This window comes from Trichosurus vulpecula, chromosome 1 (genome assembly GCF_011100635.1).
Source record: "Trichosurus vulpecula isolate mTriVul1 chromosome 1, mTriVul1.pri, whole genome shotgun sequence".
Classification (NCBI taxonomy): Eukaryota; Metazoa; Chordata; class Mammalia; order Diprotodontia; family Phalangeridae; genus Trichosurus; species Trichosurus vulpecula.
Genome location: NC_050573.1, coordinates 35,161,542 through 35,187,822, shown reverse-complemented (window position 1 = coordinate 35,187,822; position 26,281 = coordinate 35,161,542). Strand labels below are relative to the sequence as shown.

The window sequence follows — 26,281 nt, the reverse complement described above, 5'->3', positions numbered from 1 at the left end:
GCATTTTGAAAATGTTTGGGAAGCCATTGGTTCCCCTTCTTTTTCTGGTCTTACAGAAAAGGAATAGATGTTTCTAGAGGCACATTGAAAAGCCAACTACAGGGTCTATGGATCAGGGGTTGGTGGGCCTGGGTGCAAATCCCAGCCCTGCCACACCTCTTGTGTGTAACCCACAATGCTGAGGCTAGGGGACCCACTCACATCCTTTCCTGTCCTCTGGTATCGTTCTTAGGCAGTGATTGAATTAATCACATCTCACTTAGGAAGGTTCAAAGATTGAAGAGTTGAGGCAGATTTAGGTCAAATGTATTGCCAGATATGTAAAGGGAATTTTTCTTAAACCAAATAGAAAACTGAATGCTGGATCTCCATCAAGTTAACTTTTAGGTATAGTTTCACCACCTAAACTTGCATACAAAACAGGTTTGATCTTGAGTAGCAAGGACCTATGTGGTATTATTGTCAGTCACCCTGCCCTTCTCAACTCTTTGTGACGAGGTTCCCAAGGTGGGTGATACTGCCCCTTGGGGGCACTGGAACGATGGGGGGGCAGTAGTAGCCTTGGGTGCAGTAACTGGCATTGAATAAAAATAAGGGGGTGGTGGAAGCATAAGGAAAAAAGGGAAGATAAAATTTTGAAAAAAAGGTTCCTACAAGTTTCCTCTATTGTATAACAGAGTTAAAGTCATAGTGACTATGTTATTTTCCAAATAAACACACAAAATGCAAATTGTAACTGATCAGGTCAAGTCCACTGACGGGTCTTAACAAGCAAGTGTTGTTGCGCAATGTCAGGAAGTCCAGCATGCATCTGCAGGAATGTGTGCATGTAATGACTTGTTTACAATGCAATACTGTATGGTTACATGATACAGTATTGTGTCACCAAAATTTCAAAGTAGGAAAAGGCCCACAAATTTACAATAAATTATTAAATTTAAGATGCATCATATGTGTATATGTATATATGTGTATATTTATATATGGAAATGATGCAAATTTTAAAAAAAGTTAAAGGGTTAAAGAAAGTAAATTTCCAGGGGGCCACTGAGTAATTTTTCTTTGAAAAGGAGGTGATAGGCCAAATAAGTGGGAACCTCTGGTTTGGGCCTCTTCCCTGGAAGGATGTGAAGGAGGGGGGAAAAGCACCTGATGAGGAACTAAAGAGTAGGCCTTTTTATAACATGTTCATAAGCTCAATAAATATGCAAATACAAAGTTGTAAATCCCAAAGGATCCATTTGCATCTGAGAAAAGTCTGGATTTTCATCAGAACAGTGGCAGTATGTTTACCTGTATCCCCTTCCGCCATCTTTGGCCTGCATGTTCAGAGGCTTGGTTTGAGGTTTTATGTCATTGTAGTCAGGGATGTGTTTCCAGTTCTGCTTTCTTTCTTTGCATTATTTATGTTCCACATTTGTCACGTTAATGTTGTAGTTTCCATTCTGTTGATAACCCACAATTGGCTTGGTAGTTTACTGATCCTTGAATATAGGAGTTTCTTCTAGGGTTGTCATTTTTTATTTGTTTTGGGGTTTTTTGCCATTACAAATAGTTGTGAATGGTTTTATTCAGAATTCCTGTTTTGTTTTTCTTCTAGAATATCTTCCTTAAGATGAGATCACTAGGGCAGAGTGTACTTTCTAACTTCCTCTGCAACATTAGGTTGCACTCTCCCAAAATTCTATCATTGTACCATTAGAACAGTAATGTGAGAGAGTGCTTATTTTCCCACATCTCCATTTAAAACTCGATTTGCCAACTTTATTGGCAGTAATAATAAGTAGATATGAGTCCATAGAAACTCCCAGTGTATGTCCAAGTCACAAAGGTTGAAGTCTCAGGTGTTTAAGGCATGATAGTACCTCAAAGTTCTCCTAACCTGCATTTCTCTGATCATCCAAGAGCTGAGCATTATTTAAAATTTGTTAACAGGGGCATTATTTACAATTTCTAACTTCGATAAAGTGTTCCTTTCTTTTGGCTGTTTGTCCACTTGGGAACAGTTGTGCTATGAAAGCCTTGTACACCACCGAGGAAATCAAAGCCTATCTGCTGGAGCCCCCACTTCCCTCTTCTTCTACGCCTCAGCCCTTTGAAGTCTAGTTCTTCTCCCCGAGGCTTACCCCTCTACATGTGCCCTGAATCCTTTCTTCTCCTGGGAATTGGCCCCAGCATCACCCACTCCACACTTTAGCTGCAAATGAACCCAGGAGCTCCTCCCTCTTCATTGGAACCTGCCTTTCTTTCCTCTGGCTCCATCACTTCCCCCCTCTCTCCCGTGCCCTCTGTCTTCCAGTCTCTTCATTTTCCTCCCAGAACTCTCCCACTCTTGAGTTTCCCCTTTTCTGTTGAGGATGCAACCCAGCACCCCCAGCCTCTGTCTCGGTTCCATCCCTTCCTCCTCCCTCAACCCAGGTATAGTTAGATGCCAGATCTTGTCCCTCTGAGCTCAGGTCTTTGCCACCCCTCGCCTGGCCCATTGCAGTCCCCTCCCAGGTGTTCTGCTGGCCTTGAGCCTTTCCACATGGCTGCCCTTTACCAACTGGCCCTAATTTACCTTCCCAGCCTTGTTATACACTCCCATTCACACCATCTGGGGTCCAGCTAAATGTGCTGGTCACCATCTTGTTTTTCTCTGTATGTGGGTGGCCTGTATTTCCCACCCCCTGCCCTTGTATGGCCATGTCCCCCTTGCCTGGAGTTGAGGGTCATAGTTCACATCAAAGTTTGGTTTGATTTATTTCCCCTCTTAGAATGTCAGCTCCCTGAGGGATCACCTTGCTTTTGTTTGTCTTTGAATGCCTAGTGCCTGGTGTGTAGCACAGAAGGCCCTTAATAAAGTCTCCCTGGCTGGACTGGCTTGGAGGGAGGAGATTAGAAACTTCCAAGGCTCTACTAGTGCCCACAAGAGGAGGTGCTCAGACATTTAATGAATGAATAGTCGTAGAAGCAGAAAGCAATCGGTGAAGGGCCTGTAAGAGTTTATTGGGTTGCTGATGGGTCTGTGTCTCTGCTTCCTGAGTGTTCCAAGGAAATTTTGTGTGGTTTTTGTTGGGCCCTGAAGATTTTCTCTATGAATGCTTTGGCACACTTGCCTGGGGGCCTTGGATGGGGAGAGGAGGGAGAGGCTCAGGGCCTTAGGGAGAGCCCCAGTATGATGAATAACCATTAGATTGTGAGCTCCTTGAGGGCAAGAATCATCCTTTGCCTCTTTTTGTACCTCCTGAGTGTAGTATAGTGCCTGGCACATGGTAGGTACTTAAATAATCATTGGTTATAATTAAGGTCTGCTTGTTCTGAGTCATTGTACTTGGCTTGTTTGAAAAATGGTTGTACTTGCAGAGAGGGATGGATGAAATGTATGTGTAAAGGGCCCCTCACATTCATGGTTTCTATATGGATCATTCTAAAATTGTAAGCGCGGATTTGCTGGTTTAATTGTTGATTCGCATGTTTGCTTTCTTAATACAGTTGGTGACAAAGTTCCTGCTGACATACGTTTGACATCCATCAAGTCTACCACCTTAAGAGTGGACCAGTCAATTCTCACAGGTAATTTGTTGGTGCTAGCAGAAAGCCTTCAGGCACCTGATTCAGGTCACTATGAAACTGCTAAAGGGCTCTCCCAACGTGAAATGGCTATTAATGCTACTGGGTCCAGAGCTTTTATTAAGCACTAAGGGGGCCTGGTCCATGCCCTTGAGATCAGGATTGAAGAATCGAATCAGTGATGGAGATCACCTTTGACCAGGCACCTCCGCCCCGCCCCCGTTCACAGATAGAACCTGTACCGTTTTCATCCTTCAGAAAATAGTCATTTCTAAAGTACTTCTAGCCAAGCATTTCTTGCGGTTTTATTTTTAAACAAAGCCTGGGGGAGAGGGGGAAGGTGTAAAGGAAAAAACTATGGTAATGCATACATGTTTATATAATTGTGGGCAGTGGGGTCTGGGATAGCTGGAATCAGGGGAACGGTATGGTCTGGTGGAAGGTCAATAATGAATGACCTATAAGAACTTATTTTCCTTCCTAGAGATCAGTAAATGCCTGTTCTGCTGCTGATTAGTTTTGTGAAAGTGGGCCTCAGTTTCCTTATCTGTAGAAATTGTTGAAATGTTCCCAGAGGACCCTTCCAGCCCTGATTCCATCTTTTTTTGCCTCAAGAGAAAAAAGTCTTAGATTGTTATTAACAATGCCTCATTTTGTAGAATCTGAGGCTGCAGGCTTGGTGCTTTCTAATCTCCTAATCTCTGATCTGATCTACTTTACAGCAATCACCTACCAAACAGGCATGATTAACAATAAAAGTGAGCCTCACAATAAGCCCTACTTCTACCTGGACTCTGTGCACTGAAGCTGGAAGCTTGCTAGGGGCCCTTTCTTTGCCCTGTTTATTCAGTCAAGGCACCGGGCGGGGTAGGGTGGAGAGCTCCCTGGAAGGACCCGAAGGACCCGGGGAAGGAAGGGTGTCAGAAGAGCAGCACAAAAAACAATGAAAACCTGAAGTAAAGCCCACAGATTGGTAGAGAAAAATAAAAATTGTAAAGGTTATCAAGATTTTATATCAGATTATTAATTTGTAAAGCAGTTGCTTGTATAGAGGAGGTGATGTGAGAAAAGTAGAAACAATAGCCCAGGCTGGCTGGCAGCTTTCCCACCGTTCTTTATGGTAAAAGAAAATTCCCAAAGGCCACAAGTAAACCCATTACCAGCGTACATGAAGCCTATGCATATGTCTGGAAAGGAAAAATAGGAATCCCTTCTAAGCTGTTCAGATCTGGTTTTGAAAATAGAAACTGTTAATAAAGGAAGCTAAAACCTAGCATTGATTTGTCAAGAGATAGGGAATGTGAGTGGGAGCCCTCTCCTCTTGGCCCCCTCGTGTCTGCATGGTACCTGAATGCTTTATTATATAACAAAGGTAGGGTTCTTTCAAGATTCTAAATATTGCTGCTGGAAAACTAAGGATCCTCTGATGCAGCCTCTCTTGTTTGAACACAAAAGTAGCTCTCGGAGAAGTCGCCAGGACTGGCTCGGTCTCCTGAGAGGCGGCCAAGTGTCCTGACTCTGTAGCTTGGAGCCTGAGAGCCAGAGGGTGAGGAGGCCTTTCTCACCTCCTCCTGTCCCATCTTTGTCTTGACTGCATTGTAAGAACAAAACGTCGGGCTCTGTCCTCTCTAATCTTTTGAGTAGCAAGCCTGCCTCCAGAGCCCCTAATATGTGAATCTGTTAATGACTCAGTGCAAAATCCTGATTGAAGAGGAAGTGAACTTCAAAAGTGACTCTAGAAAAATGGGAGATCTTCCTTTTAAAACTGCACTGCCACCAAAAGATCTGCATCAGTTAAACAGGATTTTGCTAATAGGTGTTTAAGAACATGATTAACACATAATTCCTGGTTAAAGCCAGGGAGGGCAAGGCAGTCCTTGAGACGCAGGCAGGCAGGCAGGCTCAGGTCATTGAGAGCCAGGTCAGCAATGCTGGCTCTCAGCAGCTGCTGGCCTTTCTGTGAAATCGTTGGTTTTTTTCCTTTCTCTTTGTATTATTTGACAGTTGCTTTTAATTGGTGATCTGTCTTTCTCATGGAAAGTATTAGACTTTTGCAACTTTAAGCTTACTGACTGTTCCTCATCAGGGGGCATCCATTTCAGTATCTCCATTTTATTGCTTATAATTTAGGTGAATCTGTCTCTGTTATTAAACACACGGACCCTGTGCCTGATCCCCGGGCTGTCAACCAAGATAAGAAGAATATGCTCTTTTCTGTAAGTACTTTCTCAAAGCCCATTTTCACTTTTCCTGTGTTTTGTGAAAAACTTCCAAACACACTGAGGATTTCTTGAAAGAGTAGCTAGCCCTCAGGGTTATGGGTCTTGGGGAATCTTAGATCTTAAAATGAATAACCAAAAACCTGACCACAAATCGGATTGCTAAAGGGAACCCTGCTTAGCTAATAGGCATTGCACTCCAAAAATTTCCAGAACTTGAAATTGTTCTGAAAAACAGGAATGTTTTTCTGAGTAAATGGCGGCTCTTGAGCTCATGGCCGTCATGGGTGCTGTGAGCCATGGAGCTGGCCCAGGGAAAAAGGGACTTAAAAATGACACCTGCCCCCATTTCTTCCAAAATTCTCTTTTAGGGTACAAATATTGCCGCTGGAAAAGCCATGGGAGTGGTCGTTGCCACTGGCGTGAACACTGAAATTGGCAAAATCCGCGATGAAATGGTGGCGACTGAGCAGGAGAGGACCCCCCTGCAGCAGAAACTGGACGAGTTTGGGGAGCAGCTGTCCAAAGTTATCTCCCTCATCTGCATCGCCGTCTGGATGATCAACATCGGTCACTTCAATGACCCCGTGCACGGGGGATCCTGGATCAGAGGCGCCATCTACTACTTTAAAATCGCAGTCGCCCTGGCTGTCGCAGCCATTCCTGAGGGTCTGCCCGCCGTCATCACCACCTGCTTGGCCCTGGGTACCCGCCGAATGGCCAAGAAGAACGCCATCGTTAGGAGCCTGCCATCTGTGGAGACCCTGGGCTGCACATCGGTCATCTGCTCGGACAAGACTGGCACTCTGACCACCAACCAGATGTCCGTGTGCAGGGTAAGGAGCTCTCCCTCCCGCTGCCTCGTATGCAGGGAGTAGGAGTGGGCCAGGCGGGCTCAGCACAGCAGACTCTGTAGCCAGGGTGTGGGCCGCCATCCCACTCCCCATTCTGGCTCCGCTCCACATGTATGCCTGGTGTGGGACCCTGAGCAAGCCTCTCAGCAGCTCTGAGCCAGTTTCCAGGGCTACCACAGGGGAGGTTGGGAGGTCCCTGGATCTGCCTATTTGTGGCTGTTGAAGGAAGCCTGTGGACCCCTCCCTCTGGGGTTTTCACCACCTCTTTGAAGTCATTGGCCCAAAGATTCCAGGCTGGGCGAGGAACCTGGGAGTTGTGGGGAGATCTTGGGTATGATCTCGTTCCGGTGGGGCCTCCTCTGTTGTCAGGCCCGATTGGGCTGCTGCCTGCTTGAGTTGGTGGTTTGGTTTTTTCCTGTCTGTCAGAGCAAGAGGTGGGGCCTTCTCCATAGTGGAGGGGCAGGGTCTGGGTATCTGTCCTGCCCCTTGTATCATCAGATGTGCTGTCCTCATGTTCTGTACCAGCAGAGAGATGTTGGCCTTGGTCCGTTCTCACTTCTCCTTGGTCCCTTTGGTGGCATTGAGGATTATGGGCACACGGTCGGCACCAAGCTATGGAAAGGTGGGCTGGTGATGCTCTGGCCGGGTTAGCCAGGTAAACGGCCACAGGGCAACATAAGCCTCCTGATAAGGAGACAACATCCCATGACCCCACTTGCTGTTGTAGTTCCACGCAGATTAGGTGCACGGGTGGTTTGGGGGGGTGGGGGCATGATCCACACTGTACCCAGTTTCTTCCTATAGAAGCTGGCAACCTTTATTAAAGCCTGTTTGTTCATTCATTTCAGTCATATCCGACTCCTAGTGACCCCATTTGGGGTGTTCTTGGCAGAGATACTGGTGGTTTGCCATTTCTTTCTCCAGCTCATTTTAAGGATAAGGAAACTGAGGCCGACAGGGTTAAGTGACTTGCCCAGGGTCACCCAGCCAGGAAGTGTCTGAGGCCGGATTTGAACTCAAGTCTTTCTGACTCAAGGCCTGGTGCTCTATGCACTGTGCCACCTACCTTCTTGGCAAAGCCTGGTCAGAATGCCTAAAATACGTAGTTCTGTAGAAAAGAATAACACCGCTGCTGCCCCCGTGAAGGTGGCTTTTTTTTTTTTTTTTTTTTTTTTTTTTTTTTTGGGCATTCTTGGAGAGAACAGTGTTTGAGATGAGAGTTCGGCCTCCTTCCTAAGAGCTCACTCTGAAACCTTGCTGGAGTGGACCATGGCAGGGGTTTAGTTTTTCTCCTATGTATGTGCCTGCTTGGAGGCTTGTTGGCTTTTGTTCTTGTAAGCGTAGGAGAACACTGTCCCCCCTGCTTGTGGGATGGCTCGGCAACCCTAGGCCACAAGCCATCAAAATGGTGTGTTAGCCCCTCGGGGTAAAGGGCAGTCTTCTGTCTGCTTTCCATCTTATTTTTTATTCTAACAAGAGAATATTTCTCTGAAGAACTTGGTGGCTCAGGGAAGGAAAGTGCTAGACCTAGAATCAGGAAGAGCTGGGTTCAAATCCTACCTTAGATCCTGAGCTCTAAGCCCCCTCAGCAAGTCCCTTCTCATCGGCCTCAGTTTTCTCATATATAAAATGGGATTAGTGATAGCTCCTGCCTCCCAGGGTTGCAAGGATTAAATGAAATTATACTTAAACCTTAAAGTGTTATATAAGTGCTGGCCATGATACAATTTTGATCAAGAAATGCTCCTGAAATGAAGGCTTTTTAAAGTGACCTGAATGGGTGTAATTCTAATCACCCATAGGACACATTTTTTCCCTTTTAATGAGGGTTTTATTTGCCCTTTATATGTATTGGTTTAAATGCTATGAAAATGTTTATGTCCCCCATAGACCGATGAGGCCGCTTTGTCTTAGGAATTTTAAATATTTTGTTGAAATTTTTTCATCTGTCTTTGCAAGTGCAGTCGGCTGTCCTGCTCGCCGTGGTTTTGTCTTTCTCCCGGCCCCCAGTAGAGTTTGAGGGAAATGAGGGGAACACGAGTTGAGACCTTTGTGCTAAATTATAACCAGCATCAAACACTTTAGTCTTCCTGAAATGTCAGTTTAGAAGTAAAGAGCCCCCTCTTAGCTCACCCTGCCAAGACATTTAGGAAAACACAGCAAAAATGGTTATCTCTGTGCTCTGGCGCTTTGGGGCCTTCCAGTGTCTAGTGAGCTGATCTGAAGGACTCTAGGTTCTATAGACGTTTACAAACTAGACAACTTCTGAGAAATCTCACCACAAAGGAACTCCACTGCTACAGAGAAGCAAGCAAGTATTGGCCCTGGGAAATAGCTGCGTTTTTAAGAATAGCTGTTTTTTAAGAATAAACTTGAATTTCCACATTGTACATGTTTTACTTAACTCTATACCTTAGAATTACCCCCAGTCTGAGAAAGCCTGGAGTCAGGAAGACCTGAGCTCAAATCCTGTCTCCTATACCCACTGTGTGACCTTGGACAAGTCAACTGACTTCCATGTGCCTCGGTTTCCTATCTGTAAAGTGGGATAACAGCCCCTCCCTCCCAGAGCTGTTGTGAGGATCGATGAGATATTTGTCAGGGCTACAGTTATCGTAGTTATCATCATAGTGGCATCACTATTTTCAAGGTGATGACATTTTCCTTTCTGTGACCAACCTTTTGAAAGTTCCTCATAATGAAATCTATCAGTTCTAAATGCTGCTGCTTTTACTGCTTAGGAATGTTCTCCTTGATTTCTTCTGCACCCAAAGTGCTTCTTAGATAGCAGCCACCCAAGGCAAGGACTGACCAGGTCATCTGTCTCTTGGCTGACCTCCTGCAGGTTAATGCTGTTATGTGCTATGCATGCAGTTGGTGCTTGATACATAGAAAGAACATCAGGGTACCTAGGTCTTGAATGTTTGGCCATCAGCATATTACAAAACAGTAGATAAAAATGATTGTGACGGTGTTCATCCTAATTTCCATGGGAAATGCTGTGGTTTCTAGTATTGAGAAAATGGAAAGTGCCTAGAGTCTTAACTGTAGGTGTTCAGAGGCCCCTGGGAGGAGAGCTCCTGGGGTGGGGAGCCCACAGCCTCGAGGCCATGTGTGGCCCTCTGAATCCAAGCTTCAGAGAGCACATCCCCTTCACAAAAGGATTAGGACCTAGTCCGGATGGGGGGAGGGGTGGGGCAGGCAAAGTGCACCCCCGCCCCCAGCACAGAGCCCAAGTGGCAGCCCCAGGACACCGCTCTTCCGCTCCTCCGCCATCTCTCTCTTGCAGTAGTTTCCTTCTTTACTCCCAGCCCTATTTGTAAAGTTGTTTCACTACATTAATTGCGTGCTGAGCCTCACTCTTATTGGTGTTACAGAATAACATCATAGAATGATAATTAATGTTATAGAAGATGAGGTTGAGCTTTGTGACAAGCACAGGTGACCAGTGGCAGGAAGCAGGGTCCTTCCATTCAGGTCAGAGGAATCTTTCCACTGTGGTGCAGGGGGGTTGCCCGTTGGCTTGGACCAAAGAGCAGCCGCCCTCTGCTTGAGGCCCGGGGCCTGCTGCTTGGCATCAGGTGATCAGCTCGATTCACTTCGACTTTCCACCAAAGTTGTCAAAGACAACTGCTCTCATGTCAGGCTGAAACAGTAATTGATTTTTACCCAGCCCAAAGCTCATCCTGTTTTACTATTTTCTTCCGCAGATGTTTATTCTGGACCGAGTTGAAGGGGACAGCTGCTCCTTGAATGAGTTTACTATCACTGGGTCAACATACGCACCCATGGGAGAAGTGTAAGTAGTGTGTCCACGTTTGAGCTTCCCACCCACTCACCCAGAAGCAGCCTGATCGTCATGGAGAGGGCTTGGCACGGCATTGGGAGGGCCAGCTTCTCCCTGTACCTCTGGCCACAGCTCTGGGCAAATAATCACTTGTCACAAATGCAAGCACTTAGTAAGCCCCTGCTGTGTGCTAGGCACTAGGGGCACAGAGACACAAGTGAAGTCGGCCTGCCCTCAAGCTTACTTACATCCTAACCATATCCTGCATGTACGTGTGCATGTTCTTAAAGGAAACCAGGAATTCCAGCACGTTAGGACAGGGGTTGAAGGTGAGAGGTGGCCAGTGCAGTGACATATAGCTAGACTCAGGAGAGAGGCTCGGGCTGGATCTGTGGGTCTGGGAGTCATCCATGTAGAGCTGATGAGAAACCCTGGAAGATAGTGTAGAGAGAAAGGAGAAGCAGTCCCAGGATGGAGCCTCAGGGGCAGGATGCTCCATCCCAATGGCCATCAAAGGAGACTGAGAAAACGTGGACAGGCAGGCAAGAGAACTGGGGGGAGAGAGGACGTGAGCACCGGTCTTTTCAAGGTGTTTGAGGCCTGGCAGGCTCCTAATCGTGGTTTTTAACTTGGGCATGTTTGTGGGCAGCAGAGAAGGAGCTGTAGGTAAGGGGAGGTAGTTGGGAAGATGGGAGGGGGGGCCTCAAGTAAAGGAGTTTTAAAATGAGTGTCTTAGCGATTGTTGCCTACCTCACAGAAGATCGAGGGAGACTGTGTGGAAGACACTTTACAGATGTTAAAATGGCATACAAACATCAGCCCTGGCCTAAAAAAGGTAGTACTGATTTGTACTAGTCCTAGATAGAGGAAGGAGGCATGGTGGGGACTGGGCTTGTCTGGGACACACTGTAGGAGAGAGGCCTTGCAAAGGTAGCTTGGGGCCACTGGCAAACCAGACTGGATGAAGGTGATGGTGGATTCTCTAAGGAAGATTAAAAATCTAAGCATTTGGTGGATCTGAAGCATTTTAATGGAAAGTAAATTGTCTATCTTCTCCTGTGATCTCAAGTAGTTCATTTTCCCAAGGCAGAAGTAAAGTTATTTCTTATTCTCAAAGGATGGGATCCTCTGAGCTCCTTTCTAAAGGTAATGATTGGGTGACTACTTACAGACTTAAAGTCAAATGATATTTAAAAGAAAAGGTTGTGAATCTAACATTTTAATCCAAAGTAAATTATTTTGTGAATGAGAAGTAGCTTATACAGTAGGTGGGGAAAGGAAGATTTCCATGATTTCCATCTTCTCACATATCACTGTACCTACTTCCCACTGAGTGTCATTGAATAACAGTGACATTTCTTTTTCATTTTAAAATAAGATACTTAAAACAGAAACAAGGAAAAGACCTTTTACACATCCCCTTTAATCTTCTGCCTCTTGTCTTAGAGACTCCAAGAACAGATCAATCATTTATCTTCTGTGAGAGATGACTTCCTTTGAATTTTTAGAAATGGCTTCATTCACCTAGTTGTACATTGTGTATTTACAGACCTCTCTATCCAGAAGTCGTTCTAGACCTTCTTGAGTTGAGGGCCTGTACTGGATGGGCCTGGCCGGCCAGAGGAGGGAAGTCCTGTGTGAAGAATGGGCTTCCTTCATTTTAAGGGTGTAAAGGTGTGGGTCTCTGTCGCAGACTAGATGGAGCCCCATGTAGCATTTGACTTCAAGGGGAGACAAATAAATGGAGAGTACCCCCATTTTAATATGTCCTCTCTCCAGTCGGCACAGTGTCATCACTCCCGTCACTTTGGAATAAAAAAGGTCATTAATAGAGAACTGAAACTTAAAAAGGAAGCCACCTTGGAACCCACGCCGTCAGAAGGGATGTGCTCTGAGCTCGCTGTCTTCTCTTCCTTTGAACAGGCATAAAGATGACAAACAAGTGAAGTGTCATCAGTATGACGGTCTCGTAGAGCTGGCCACCATCTGTGCCCTTTGTAATGACTCTGCTTTGGACTACAATGAGGTGAGGATCACCTGCCTGAGGGGCAGGGTCCCACACTGGCCAGCTGGCACTAGTATTCCTGTTCTTGTTACTTGAACTTTTCTTCTTTAAGGGCCCTGTGGGTGGTCTTAGAGCCCAGCTTCCTTAATCCCTTTTGGAGAGGGCTGAGCTTTCTTTATGTTCTCCATTTATCAGAGGCATCCTGCATCCAGCCAGAAACACTTGAGATCCATCACTCAGGTTCCCTTTACTGCTGTTCATTGTAGTTCTGTAAATGGCACATCTGTGAGTTTACATGGCTGGAGCAGCTCATGCAAGTGAGTTGTTAGGCTTCTCTTAATTTGGGGCCACATAGCCACAGCCAGCCAGCCGTCTCCTCCCAGAGAATGCCACATGTTTTATCTTGCTTCAGAAATGGCAGGATCCTGTCTTAGAGACAATAGGCTGAGACCACGAAGGCTTAAACACAAAACTTTGTCAAGGTAGAATTGATTATGAAAATATTTGGTCTCTGCCCCCCACCTCCCAAGAAGGGAGCAGCCAAATCGAGGGAAGCTCTGCACACATGGGCACTTTAAAAAGCATTTACAAAGCACATCCTTCAAAACCAAACTGGAATTGTCAGTGAGCCTCGAGAAGACAGCACAGAGATTGTCCAGCCAGACTCCACTTTGGGCCGGTCCCAGCACTGGAGAGCCTTTACCATGGTAACGACCCTCACCTTTTTCTCTCCGTTTTTCTTTTCTTTAAAATAAAGGCAAAAGGAGTATATGAAAAAGTCGGGGAAGCCACAGAGACTGCCCTCACTTGTCTGGTTGAGAAGATGAATGTCTTTGATACGGAGCTCAAAGGCCTCTCCAGGATCGAACGTGCCAACGCCTGCAACTCGGTCAGTCCTCAGGATAATGGGGGCTGGGGGCGCCCTGAGGGTGCCATGTCTCATCTCACAGTGTCTCTGCTTCTTGGGGTCCTTCTAGGTTATAAAACAACTGATGAAGAAAGAATTCACCCTTGAGTTTTCAAGAGACAGAAAATCAATGTCTGTCTATTGTACGCCGAATAAACCGAGCCGGACGTCAATGAGCAAGATGTTTGTTAAGGCAAGTGATGAGAAGGAAAGCTTCTTGTTGCCTTAATAAAGCCAAAAATGGTTGATCTGCTTCACCTCAGTGTTGCAATATGGAGGTGACTCAGAGCCCACTTGGTAACCTGGAAGTCTTGTCCTTTTCTTTCCAGGGAGCCCCCGAAGGCGTCATCGACAGGTGCACACACATTCGTGTGGGGAGCACCAAAGTTCCCATGACTCCTGGGGTCAAGCAGAAGATCATGACGGTCATTCGGGAATGGGGCACTGGCAGAGATACGCTGCGCTGCTTGGCACTGGCTACCCATGACAATCCTCCCAGAAGAGAAGAGATGAATCTGGAGGACTCTGCCAACTTTATTAAATATGAGGTTAGCCAGGATTCTTTGTTCACACCCTCCAGATCCAAGGTCACACGACTCCACCTTTCCCCAAGAAAGAGACGGGGCTTATTCCCCCAGAGGCCAATGGCCAGTTATGGCTTAGGGGTTTTCTGCTCCCAGTAGATAAGTCTTTTTTGCTGTTTCGAAATCCTGTTTCTTCTGTCAGAAGACTGGACTGGGTTGGGCCAAGACTAGGTGGCTTATCGGGCTGCCTGCTTTATGATGAGTGGCTGAGGAGACTCTGGGCGAGGCATCTTCAGAAAAGGATGGAGCCAGGAAGTGAGTTTCCTGCCGCTTTGGTTTCTGGCTCCTGCAGTTCTTGAACAGGGATGGAGCACTGTTCACTAGTGGGAGGGAGTGGGGTGAGCTTCCTCGGCTTGAGTCTGTCTTCACAGTTCACCCTCTGTGGGTGCTCTTAGTTGTGGAGATGCCGGGGTCTTTGGGTCAGTGAGGCTTTTAATCTTGTCTCTTGGCCCATTTCAAAGTGTAGGTGAGGCCCTGGGAAACTAGTGACTTGGCTGTCACAGCTTGTAATCCTGTGTAACATTCATTTGGCTTGATAGACCCAGCCTGAGAGGTGCCAGGACTGGGGGCTGAGGGAATGGTCTGCAGGTGGGTGGGTGGCCAGCTGGGGTGCATCTCTGTCATTGTGCTGCCAGGAAGTTCACTTGCCTCTCGTCCTTTGCAGACCAACCTGACCTTTGTTGGCTGCGTGGGCATGCTCGACCCCCCGAGGACCGAAGTGGCCTCGTCGATAAAGCTCTGTCGGCAGGCTGGCATCCGCGTCATCATGATCACCGGAGACAACAAGGGCACCGCCGTGGCCATCTGTCGTCGGATCGGCATCTTTGGGCATGAGGAAGACGTCACTGCCAAGGCTTTCACGGGCCGTGAGTTTGATGAGCTGAGTCCTTCTGCCCAGAGGGATGCCTGCCTCAATGCCCGCTGCTTTGCCAGGGTGGAGCCTTCCCACAAGTCCAAGATTGTAGAGTTCCTCCAGTCCTTTGATGAGATTACAGCCATGGTGAGTCTGCGAGAAGACCCCTGGCATGGAGTCAGAGAGAGGTGTGGGTTGGCAGGGTCTGGGTGAAGCTGGTGGAGCCATTCTCTTGGAGGATTGAGCTGCGTGGGATTCTGGCTAGGCATTAACCGCAGCATCCCATCCAGCCAAACAGCAGCAGCAGCTTACCCTGTGGGACAGCTAAGCTGTTCAAAGAAAGCCATTCTTAGCAGAGGGCGTACTTATAGGCCCAAGTCACAATTTTCATTTCCCTGTTAAGTGCTTAGAGATTAGTATCATGTGATCATCTTAATGTTTTTGTAGTACCTGTTTGACTGGAGTCTCTCCAAGAGTCAGTCAATAAATATTAAGTGCCTACTCTGTGCTAAGCACCCTGCTAAGCTGCTCTGAAGATGCAAATAAAAACAAAGACACTCCCTGCCTTCAAGGAGCTTACAGTCTGATAGGGGAAGGAAGCTAAAGAGAGTGAGGGAAGAGATAGCTCTGCAGGGGCAAGAAGGCGAGAAGTAGTGCAGTTGGTGGGGAATGGGGAGCAGCCTGTGCCAAGCCCCCTTCTAGAGAGGGGCCCTACAGTCCACGTCCCTGCCCTCACATGACATGGGAGGACCATCTTGCAGGGGAAGGAGATTTCCCAGTGATGAATCTTCTGGGGAAGGAAGACAGGCCATATGATACAGAGAAATCTAAAAGCCTCATGGCAGCTAGGAAATGGGGGCTGGTATCCTGCTCCTCTGGGACGCAGGCGAGCTCTGATGTTGTTTTTATACGTATTCAAGTTGGCTTCCCTATAAGACTAGGGGGCCACATCCTGTACTGGGGGTCTGCAGGCCCAGGTCTGGTCACTCACTGGCTGGCCTAGGGCAGGACAGGTTACCTCAGGCTTAGGAAAGAGACATGGCAGCGAAGGCTGTGACGTTGTCTGATCCAGTGAGTCTGTCATGGTCTAACGGTTTGCTCTCAAACTACCTGCCCTTAGACTGGGGATGGTGTCAATGATGCACCGGCCTTGAAGAAATCCGAGATTGGCATCGCCATGGGGTCTGGGACTGCAGTGGCCAAAACAGCTTCAGAGATGGTGCTGGCGGACGACAACTTCTCGACCATTGTGGCAGCTGTTGAGGAAGGCCGCGCTATCTACAACAACATGAAACAGTTTATTCGCTACCTCATCTCTTCCAATGTGGGGGAAGTCGTGTGGTGAGTGTCTAGGACACAGCTGTGAGCGGGCATGCTGGTCTGGGATGAGCCATTTAAAGTAATCATCGTCATAACGGGAACAGTGACTCCCATGGTGGAAGGGGAGGCAGAGTCTTGGAGTGGGGTAGGGGCTTGGGGAGTGAGGGTGAAGCAGGACCCCAAGAGGAGGGGGCAGGGTGGAGAAGGGCATCGGGAGTTCCAAAGCACGGTCAGGTTTAAGCAACCCAGAATTACATACCAATTCCTCATGCTCTAAAAATTAACTGTTTATTCTGATCTCTGTGTAACAGAAGAATTGTGTATGAGCTAGAATACAAGTTTGTGCTTTGTTTCTGCCTCAGTCCCAAACTATTCATTTTCTCTCGTTTTATTTAAAGTTGTGGCCCACAATAATGGCCCTACTATGTGTCCTTCTCTTCTTTTTGGGGAGTAGTATTTTCCTGACTGCTGCTTTAGGGTTTCCTGAGGCTCTAATCCCCGTCCAGCTCTTATGGGTAAACCTGGTGACAGATGGTCTCCCAGCCACAGCCTTGGGCTTCAACCCTCCTGACTTGGACATCATGAACAAGCCACCCCGAAATCCCAAAGAGCCCCTCATCAGCGGCTGGCTCTTCTTCCGCTACCTGGCCATCGGATGTGAGTAGACACTGGACAGCAATTCTTCCTTGTCAGTGCCTTGTGAAGTGTTAGTAGATGAGTCAAGGTGACTCACTCATGTTACCCATTTTAGGCCTGGAACTTTCCATGAACATGTTTATGCCATCACATCCTTCTCCCTCTCCCCCCAGCCCCAGCACCTTCACACCTCCAGGCACAGAATTTTTTTCCTTCTAAAGTGCCATATGCACCATGAAGGGTGCTCAGAATGGACGTATTGGCTCATTGTGAATGAGACCTATTTGCAAATGCAACTGTGCCTCAGAAGGTGATTTCTTGTAGGCTCTGAAGGATCTAAGTCCCAGCGCATGTGCGCGCGCGCGTACACACACACACACACAGAGTTAGCCAAGGGGGTGGTCCTAGACTCACTGTGGGGCTCCAGAGCCAGCTGTCAGAACATCTCCCGGTTAGTTGTTAATCACTCAATGTCCAACAGCCATCACCAGGAGGGATGTCCCATTGGTAAACCAGATGATGGTGGTGTGCAGAGGGCCATGGAGAACATCATGTCACTGGGTCTTTTCTAGCTGCGCTATGAGGGACAGAAGGAGGATGAGGCAACATGCTTAGCATGTCTGACACATGGTCCTCCTGACTTCAACTTCAGAGCGGAGGGAAGGGGCAGAATCTTTGGAGCAATCCTGGGGTTTTACTTTTATTTCTAAGAACTGGACTTTACGTAAATCCAGCCAGCCAGCCACAGAGCGTTTCTAAGGGACAGCGTTGAAAGAACCGTTGACTTGTCAGTAACACCATTTTTTAATTCAAGGAACATACTGAAACCTTCTAAAATTTGTCGTTTCTTGGTAGGTTGAACTTTTCCCCCATAGTCTTACTTTTGTTCTACAAATATTTATTAGCAAACTTTGTTCATGGATGGTGCAGAAGTGGGCTTGAGGGCACTCTCGCATTTCTTCCCATTGGCGGGAGAGGCGTGCCCTGGAGGCTCATGTGCCTTGGGTGTTTGCAGCCAACCGCACCATGGAGAGCCGGAGGTATCTCCCTTGGCTCTTAGCCTTGAGTGGCTCGCTGGCCCAAATGGCTCACCCCAAGCGTCCCTCCCCTAAGTGCTAGAGAAGACCTGGGCATCCCTCACGTGTGCCATTTGTTCGGTCCCCAGGTTATGTCGGAGCAGCAACCGTGGGGGCAGCTGCATGGTGGTTCATTGCTGCTGATGGCGGTCCAAGAATTACCTTCTACCAGCTGGTACGGCCCCATCCTGCGGGCTGAGGGGCGGCGGGGAGGGTGGCAGAGATGCCAGGCGTGACCCTGCCCTCTTGCTTGCAGAGTCACTTCCTGCAGTGTAAAGAGGACAACCCAGACTTCGAGGGCGTGGACTGCGGTGTCTTTGAGTCACCATATCCCATGACAATGGCGCTTTCTGTGCTGGTGACCATTGAGATGTGCAATGCGCTCAACAGGTGAGGGGCTCCAGTGCCTTTTAAACAGCTGTCATCGTCATGTGTCTGTAGCACTTACTGTTTACAAGATGGTTTCCTCAACAAGTCTGTGAGCAGCAGGGCAGGGACTTCTAAGAAATGGCCCCCCAATGTCAGTGCTAGAGGAGGGGGACCCTCCCTGCAGATGGGAGAGCAGGAAGGCCTCATTTCTGAACCCCAGCATGTTTTTCCTTAATTCACAAAGTAGGTCCTGCTGTTGGGGTGACTGGTTATTGTCCAGGTGGAACAGAAATTTCTGAATTACTTGAGATGTTAGAGGGCAAAGGGAACAGAACTTGGAGATTGCTGAAATTGGAGGAACCCCTTGGGTCTGGAGGAGCAGAGAAAGATGCCTCAGCTGCCCCCCACCACCACCCCAGGAAGATCATTCTTCTTTACCCCTATGAAGATAGGACAAATGAAGCCAGGGTTTGGGTCAGGGACCATTGGAAAGATGGCAGCCTGGGATTATAATCCTCGTTGCTTGGTTTTTATTCTGGTGGTTGTAGTCCTCTAGTAGTCTCTAGTCTCTAGTTCTCTTCCACATGGGTAATGGGGTGTGTGTGCGTTTGCTGTCAATGTCTCACTGCAGCTTATCGGAAAACCAGTCCCTGCTGAGGATGCCGCCCTGGGAGAACATCTGGCTGGTGGGCTCTATCTGCCTCTCCATGTCCCTCCACTTCCTCATCCTCTATGTGGAACCCCTGCCGGTGAGTCCTTTGGGCCCAAGGGGTCCCTCTCTGCCCTGCCTCCCCAGCCTCCACCCCTGTGGGGAAGCACCACCATGACACCGCCCCCTTCTTCAGCTTATCTTCCAGATCACACCTCTGAATGTGACCCAGTGGCTTATGGTGCTGAAGATCTCCCTGCCCGTGATCCTCATGGACGAGACCCTGAAATTTGTGGCCCGTAACTACCTGGAACCTGGTAAAGAGTGTGCACAGCCCGCCTCCAAAACGTGCTCCTTCCCAGCCTGCACCGAAGGCATTTCCTGGCCGTTTGTGCTGATCATTATGCCCCTGGTTATCTGGCTTTATAGCACAGACACTAACTTTAGTGACATGTTCTGGTCTTGACTGATGCAGTTTTACCTAAAAGATGTTTAACTTAATCAATTAATTTTTTTTATTGTTTAAAGCAACTGTCTATTTCTGCTGAATTTCCCCTGAACGTGTTTGCTGGTGAAGGAGGTTTCATACTCTAGGTTTTGTTTTGCTTTTTCTGACTCCAGTGGGGCAAGATTTTCCTTTTTTATACACATAATTAAAGTGTCCATTGACATGTACAGAGAACTAACACTATTTTATGCAAATATTTTTTTGTAGATGAAAAAGCATGTACAGTGTTCTGTCTAATAGTCTCATACTTGTATAAAGAAATCGTTGAGCCAGCAGACATTGTCAGCAAATTAATTGGCGGCAGATTTTAGGGAATGAATGTGTGTGGTTTTTTTCTAAAACTAAGTAGCATGTATTGTCTTCTGCATGATCACCTGGATTTAATTTGACGTCACAGTCTAATTTTTTTATTCATAAGCCAATTTTTCTGCACTGAGCAGAGTACTGCTACCTCAGTCAGTATTTTTGGTTTGCCGCCCCTCCCGCCCCTCACCGTCAGCACCGCCCCCTGCCCTTCCCCCGCTCCCTCTTGGCTTCTTGGCTCTCGGATGCCGATGGTTTTGTTTACATCCGTCTCAATGAGAGGTAGGCCTATTCTCGCTTGTGCAGAAAACATTGTTCCAGATTCACTCTCCTGGACTCATCTCCCCGATGTAGTTTTTAAGGTTATTTATTTAAACGTCTAATGTATTTTCTTGTAACAGACATTGTTTTGCCAATGTTGCCCACTTCAGCGGCACTTACCTAGTTTTAAAAGAAATAAATAAAACCTTTTAAATGGACAGAGGAAAAGACCTGTCTCGTTTTAACTCTTAAAAGTGGCTTAAGCCTAGTTGGGACTCCTTACGAACCCGATAGAGTCTATTCCTTTCCCTTCAAGGCCTTAGAGCAGAGCCTTGGTATTGTGATCCAGAGGGGCAAGAGCCTGGCACAGTTAAAAGTTGGGTCTGAGGGCATGAGATGTCATCTGCTAGATACACTTAGTGCCCATTCCGATAGAGACATAACGTGAGCTCCAGGGGTGGGTGGGTGGGTGTGTGTGCGTGCGTGCGTGTGCGCGTGTTTTGTAAAATCTGTAAATAGCACATGACCAAATGGACATATTGTATAGAACGATTTTTATTTTACTCTGTGGCACTAACCACCACCATCATTATCATGGTTGATGTTTGCGCATGTTTTCAAGTTCAGTCTGATACCAACAACGTGTAAGTCATTAACTGTCCTAACTGTGGTGTTTCTCTCCAATGCCTTCCAACATTCACCAACTAAAGTGAGTATTTTTTTGTTGTTAACCAGGGGCAACTTTGCTTTTTTTTTTTAAAATAGTCTGCTGTGTGATGTTAATGAATAAATGATGACTTCCTTGGTCCCATGCTCCCTTGCTGTGCTGTGTGGTTCTCACCCTTTGGGCACCTGCGGCCATGCAAGCTTCTGATGAGAATTTGGCCCCAGGAACCATCAGAGGGCAGGCAGGCCGTAGACTGAGCTAGCCCACCTGTCAGACTGTGTCTGTAGCTCTGGAATCAGAGTGTCCTCCCCACATCCATTATTTTAGGTAGTTAATCTCAACAGCCTCCTCCCCTTAGTCTGTTTCTGGGTCAGCCAAGGCCATCCAGTCAGTAGTCAGATGGCTGGCTTCACAGAGGAAGTTGAGTCCCCATCAGAGATAAATGACAGTGGGAGAAAGGGTTGAATCCTGTCCAGAGTACTAGGTGAATGCTCACTGACCCTTCCACAAATTCCCTCTGGGTCAGCTGGTGTACCAGGAGTGTCTGGTGTGGCCTTCACAGCCTTTGGTCTAGACCCCCATTCCTCAGCCTTCCTCTGTGTGTGTGTGTGTGTGTGTGTTTGTGGGAAGGGGAAGGCATCACAAAAAGGGAGGGTCTTGTAGAAAATGCCAAGAGACTTCTAGGACTGGAATGGGAAGGGAAACTGAAATTTTAGGTCGTGTGTTCCTTCCATTTTTAACTACCTGTGTGAGCTGCTGCTCAGTCTTGAAGGTCAGTCGAGGCTCTCCCCCCAAGCCCTCCTTTGAGGGAGTGAGGGTTATCTGTGGGGGGCCTTCCCCACGAAAGCAGCAGACAGAGTCTCCAGTGCCCTCCTGGGCCTACGTCACCCTCCAGTCTCATGTTTGTCTGAAGTGCCTGGAGGAGGAGAGGGGACACAGCTGCTCTTCCACTGTGGGCCTCAGTGTAGCTTAGGCTAGCTTTCCACCAGATTCCCTACAGAGGGGCACAGTGTCTTTGGCCATGGAAAATGAGCCGTCCTTCCTTGATGATTGACAGGATGGAGCAGCCCAGGGCAGTGGACAGATTGGCTCCTTTCTCTGTATTTCCCAGCATTCATCCTGGGCCGTCTTGGTGCTGCTCGCATAGGCCGAGGATTGCTGCTGCCATTGTTACCTGGTCTGTGGCACCTCACAGTTCGATGCCAAGGAGCTTGTGACACCCTTTGTGCCTTGGCAATACCTGCATCCATAAGGCCCTCCTTCGCTCCGCTGCTTTGCAGTTGGCTGTGGCCATGTGTGTTGCTGGTACCGTGGGGTATGGTAGGAATCCCGGGAGGGAGGCGGATGCGTGCCTATCCTCGTTCTGCTCCCGTGATGGGCCAGAGCTTTCAACCAACACCCGTCTCTTCAGTCTCCACCAGGAGAACAGGGAGAATGCCATCTTGACCTCTGCCTGTTTGAGCCTTGTAGCCCTAATGGGGGCCAAGTACCCTGGCAATAGCTTAGAATAACATGGAAGAGACTGGCCCATTCCCCACCCAAAGATGAATCTGTGTTCCCATGTAGGAATTGAAGAGTCTGACCAGTCAGGTTTTGACTAAAGTGCCACATTAGAATAAACTCAGTCTAGCAGGGAAAGGCAGCAGCTACAGAGAACAAGCTTCTCAGCCATTGGATGACCTTGGGCATTAGAGCGGCTCAGCCTCTGGCTGCTCTCTGGGGTAACGACAAAGGGGCTTTTCTCCCTTCATCTTGAAGCATTTCTGAGACTGGCCATCTCTCAAGAACACAAGCAATGATGGGAGGCCAGCAGGTGGCTGGGCCCGGTGGAATGAATGCCTGCCTTCACTGCTCACTCGGGACTTGCTCTTTTAACCATTAACCCTCCTTCCTCCTGTGTGCTGGTTTCGCATCCACTAACCACCTCTTGGGATGTTTCCTAACTACACCAAGCCAAGGATGAGGGCAGGTAGCCTTGAAAATGGCAGTGTAGTCCAGGTGTCCCCCCTCCTCCCATTAAGGGCCATTGACGGTCATCATGGGAACGTGCTGGCCAGGGAGCCGAGGTCCAGAAAGAGCCAGCTCCACACTGTCTCTCTGTCACTGTTGATCTTTCGTCTCATTTTGATCATAAGAATAACTTCCTTTCTCCCCCCATTTTCCTACCAGGCTGATTTCCTTTCTCTTTCCTTTTCAGCAATACTGGAGTAACCGCTTCCTAAACCATTTTGCAGAAGTGTGAGGTTGTTTTGTTGCGTGCATGTGCGTTTTTTTTAGCAACATCTACCAGCCCTCTGCATGTGTGATGTTGGGAAAAAAACAAAAAAAAGGAAAAAAAAACTCCTCTAAAGCTCCTTGTGTGTGATGTGGAGGACGTGTGTTACCGATGGGGTTTCACTTTTTAAAAAGAATCAGTTACTACTTTACAAACGTGCAATATAGCTTAACAAATCTGAAAACCCTCCCGGGAAGTTCGGTTCTTTGCTGTACGGAGATTTGGGTCTTTAAAAACTTCAGCTGACCGAGAATTAGGAGCTGGCAGCCAAGTTTCCATATTTCTCCCTGGGATAAAATGCCATAGTTTCTATAATGTACAAATCCTTGATTGTAATGCATGCCTTCTGTTGTAAGTAGCCAACCTTCTGTACGGTCTCATCGAAACGTGCTACTTTATAAACAGCCGTGTACAGTACGCTTATTTATAAACTCATGGAAAACACTACAGATGTTGAATGTTAAAACTCATAGCCAGCCCTCCAGTCCAGAACTTAAGTTTTGTTGTTGGTTTTTTTAAATGTGTGCAAACAACTCTTTTGCACTGTAATAATGTAACTTATTTAAGGAAATCCAAGCAGTAGACAGATGTTGGTGCAATAATACAGATGTCGTGATGCGTTTATCTTAGACCTAATGCTACAAGTCCACTTTGGATCACAAACGCATGTTGGACGTTAGAGACTGTAAATAAAGATGAGTTGTTTATTTCTGTGCTCAGAACAATAAGCATCACAACCATCATGGTTTCAGGTAAATAAATTTATTCTACAATACAGCCGTGGGGTGTTCTTTGGCGCAGTTTTCTGAATGGCTTAGCCCCTGGGAGCCTGGCCTTGGCCCCTCTCCCAGGAAGGAGGCAATGGTTGGCATCCCGAGAGCTCTGAGGGAAGGGCTGGCCAGGGAAGTGGCCTTGGCTTATCCGGGAAGCCCACCTTTCTTGAGCTCGGTGCAATGACAAGCAGTGAGGTAGCCCTGTGGTAGCCTGTCCCTTCCAGGCCCGTCCACGTGTTTATACTAAAAAAGGCTTTGAACGTGGACTCACCTCTGCCTAAGAGCATGTGAGAAGGAGGGGACTTGGGTCAACATGCAGCACGCAGAGCAGAGGGGCCTACGGGACCCCAAGGCTTTCCCTTACTCACAAATTAGAGTGTGTTTTCAAAATGTCATTGTCCTTGCTTGAAAGGTTGGCGTGCCTGCACACACAAGCACCTTCCCTTATGTAAAACTGGCAGAATAACCGAAATATCGCACATGTATGGTCCCCCCACCCCGGTGAAGAGGTATATGATTTTCCTCTCTTCATAGACCAAGGTCAGTCATAATTAAATAGCATCTGACTTAGTCATTGCATTTTTAAATGTAACCATTATCCAGACCCCCTATTTATGAATTTCACTTCAGCTCGGAAGCCCTCGCTGGGTGAACCGAGGCTGGACCTATGCCTGTTACCTCCCAATCGGGAGCCCTTTTTGCCATGTTACTGACCGGTGAGGCGGGAGGAGTCGGCCCTCGCAACTGCCAAGCAAACGCCACCCTATGTCAGAGGAGAGCCAGGTCGTTGCCAGAAACTTAGCTGATGTTGGGCATTGGCTGTGTTGGCTTGGGGGCAGTTCAGAGAACTCACAGGTAGAGAGAGCAGACCCATCCGTGTTAGCAGTGGGGAGCTCTCCCTAGGCGAAACTCAAGAATTATTCAAGCTGGCTGGGAAGTACTTCAGTGGAAGGCAGTGCAGAGGATTTAGGGTTGGAGGGAGAATGTGGGTTTAAATCCTGGGCCCTGCCTGTTTGCAAAGTGACTGGGCTGGATTGGATGAGCCTTTCATCAGGCAGGAGGGAGGGTCAAACCTAAGGGCCTCCAGGCTTCCCTTCCCGTCTTTTACTGTTTGCATTGCGGGGAATTCAGGCTAAGACACCTCGCCCTACACTACCAAATTCTGCAGGATGGTCTGACATAAATGTTTAGTTCCTGCAAAGGCTAAAAAAATGTTTATCAGTTCCTCTCTGGGCTTCCCAAGGCTTTGCCTACTATGGTAGTGTTTTTCTAGGCAAATTAAGCTGTATAATCCCAAATCCTCGTCAGAGGAGCAGTGACTTCCCATCCTTGCTGGCCGCCTCAATATAAAATGCCTCCACATTCCTGCCCTGTGTTACCCCTATCTGGTTTCCTGCAAGGCAGGGTCAATGCCTAATAAGCTGCTTGAAAATGCCGGTATCCCCGTTCCGTAAGGTTTCAAATGCCCTTTTCAATCTTGCTGCAGTCCCCAAGTGCCTTCCCTTCTACCCCCAAACGTGTGGACCCAGGTTATCCTCGTGAGACCCCAAGAGGTTAGAGCTGACCAAACAGCACCAACCTCACAATGTCCGTGTTTCCCAATCCACTGGGGGAGGTGGGGTGGGGGGAGTCAAGCGTGGTGAATTCCACAGGGATGTTCCATCTGTGAGGCACCCTGGGGTGGAGACATCTGAAATCATCTCACAGCGTGCCCAAGAGACAGCCTTCCCCCAAGTCTAAGCAAACCAAAGCCTCCATTTCTCCCCATGAATCTTGGCAAAAGTTGCCTGGTTCCCTCAGGGTTCTAAGCACTGATAATCTAAGAAGAGGAGGGGGTGGGGGAGGGCACGGAACGAAGAGGGAAGCAGCTGGGCAAGATGTCGTCTGAAGCTGAGCGGTAATCCAGAGGGATGTGTCTTGCCCCAGAGATGCACTTGGCATAGATCTTATCTGAACCCTCAACAAGAGACAGCCAACCCTCCTTTCTTGGGTGGGAAGAGCAAAATGCCGGAGAGGGGGAAAAATCATTACCAATGGGGGAAGCTCGGAAACAGCCCTGGTCCCACTTCAGAGGACTTGAAATCCACTAAGTGAATGAACGTGCACATTCCCAAAGGAATGGCATTCTCTCCCGGGCCTTCTAAAATAGCAAGCTTCCTCCCCAACATGCTGGGGCCCGCCTACACTTGGGCATGTGTGTCCCTGCCAGCTGGCCCAACAGGTAGCGCTTTGGTTAGGATCTCCTGGAAAAGTCAGCACTAGCCCCAGGCTCCTGTCCCCACACCCTGTTTTCCTCCTCTCTGCCTAGCCTTTGTCTGCACCCCTTCCCCATCCGCACACCCCACTCACTTGACTGAGCAGGCCAGGAAGGAGGCCACAGTTTAATGAAGTATCTTTACTGGGCCCAGCCTGACCCAAGGCAGGGCTGCCAGAAGATCTGCAAGACTGGTAGATCTGTAGTTTCCTCCAATATGACAAAATCAGGAGTCAGTTCTAGCTCATCCAGACCTCTCCTACGGGAGGTCTCCTGCTCGTGAGGCAGCATGGTACGATAGACTGGCTCTCAAAGGAGAAGGCCTGGGTTCAGAACCAAACCTGATGCTCACTGCCCGTGTGACTAGACAGCACTAAATCTGAAGAACGAGTCTCGTCGTCTCCCGGGGCCGCGGGTTCATCTGTAAAA

The 26,281-nt window shown here is 47.9% G+C and overlaps 1 protein-coding gene across 2 annotated transcripts in view; it reads left to right on the top strand.

Annotated features, from left to right (window-relative positions):
- ATP2A2 (ATPase sarcoplasmic/endoplasmic reticulum Ca2+ transporting 2) overlaps nt 1–23,602 on the top strand; it is a 60,571-nt gene extending 36,969 nt beyond the window's left edge. The window contains exons 6-21 of one of the 2 annotated variants that reach the window (XM_036740688.1): nt 3,475–3,555; nt 5,683–5,768; nt 6,143–6,607; nt 10,336–10,424; nt 12,336–12,438; nt 13,175–13,306; nt 13,395–13,517; nt 13,654–13,872; nt 14,573–14,908; nt 15,882–16,102; nt 16,536–16,738; nt 17,883–17,968; nt 18,050–18,183; nt 18,794–18,911; nt 19,008–19,128; nt 22,748–23,602. In XM_036740688.1, coding sequence (XP_036596583.1) covers nt 3,475–3,555; nt 5,683–5,768; nt 6,143–6,607; nt 10,336–10,424; nt 12,336–12,438; nt 13,175–13,306; nt 13,395–13,517; nt 13,654–13,872; nt 14,573–14,908; nt 15,882–16,102; nt 16,536–16,738; nt 17,883–17,968; nt 18,050–18,183; nt 18,794–18,911; nt 19,008–19,128; nt 22,748–22,761 — 2,531 coding nt within the window. In that variant the 3' untranslated portion in view covers nt 22,762–23,602. Of the gene's footprint in view, nt 1–3,474; nt 3,556–5,682; nt 5,769–6,142; nt 6,608–10,335; nt 10,425–12,335; nt 12,439–13,174; nt 13,307–13,394; nt 13,518–13,653; nt 13,873–14,572; nt 14,909–15,881; nt 16,103–16,535; nt 16,739–17,882; nt 17,969–18,049; nt 18,184–18,793; nt 18,912–19,007; nt 20,112–22,747 lie in introns of those variants that run through there. The other variant, XM_036740682.1, reaches the window with a different exon arrangement.
- Nucleotides 23,603–26,281: the final 2,679 nt, after the last annotated feature.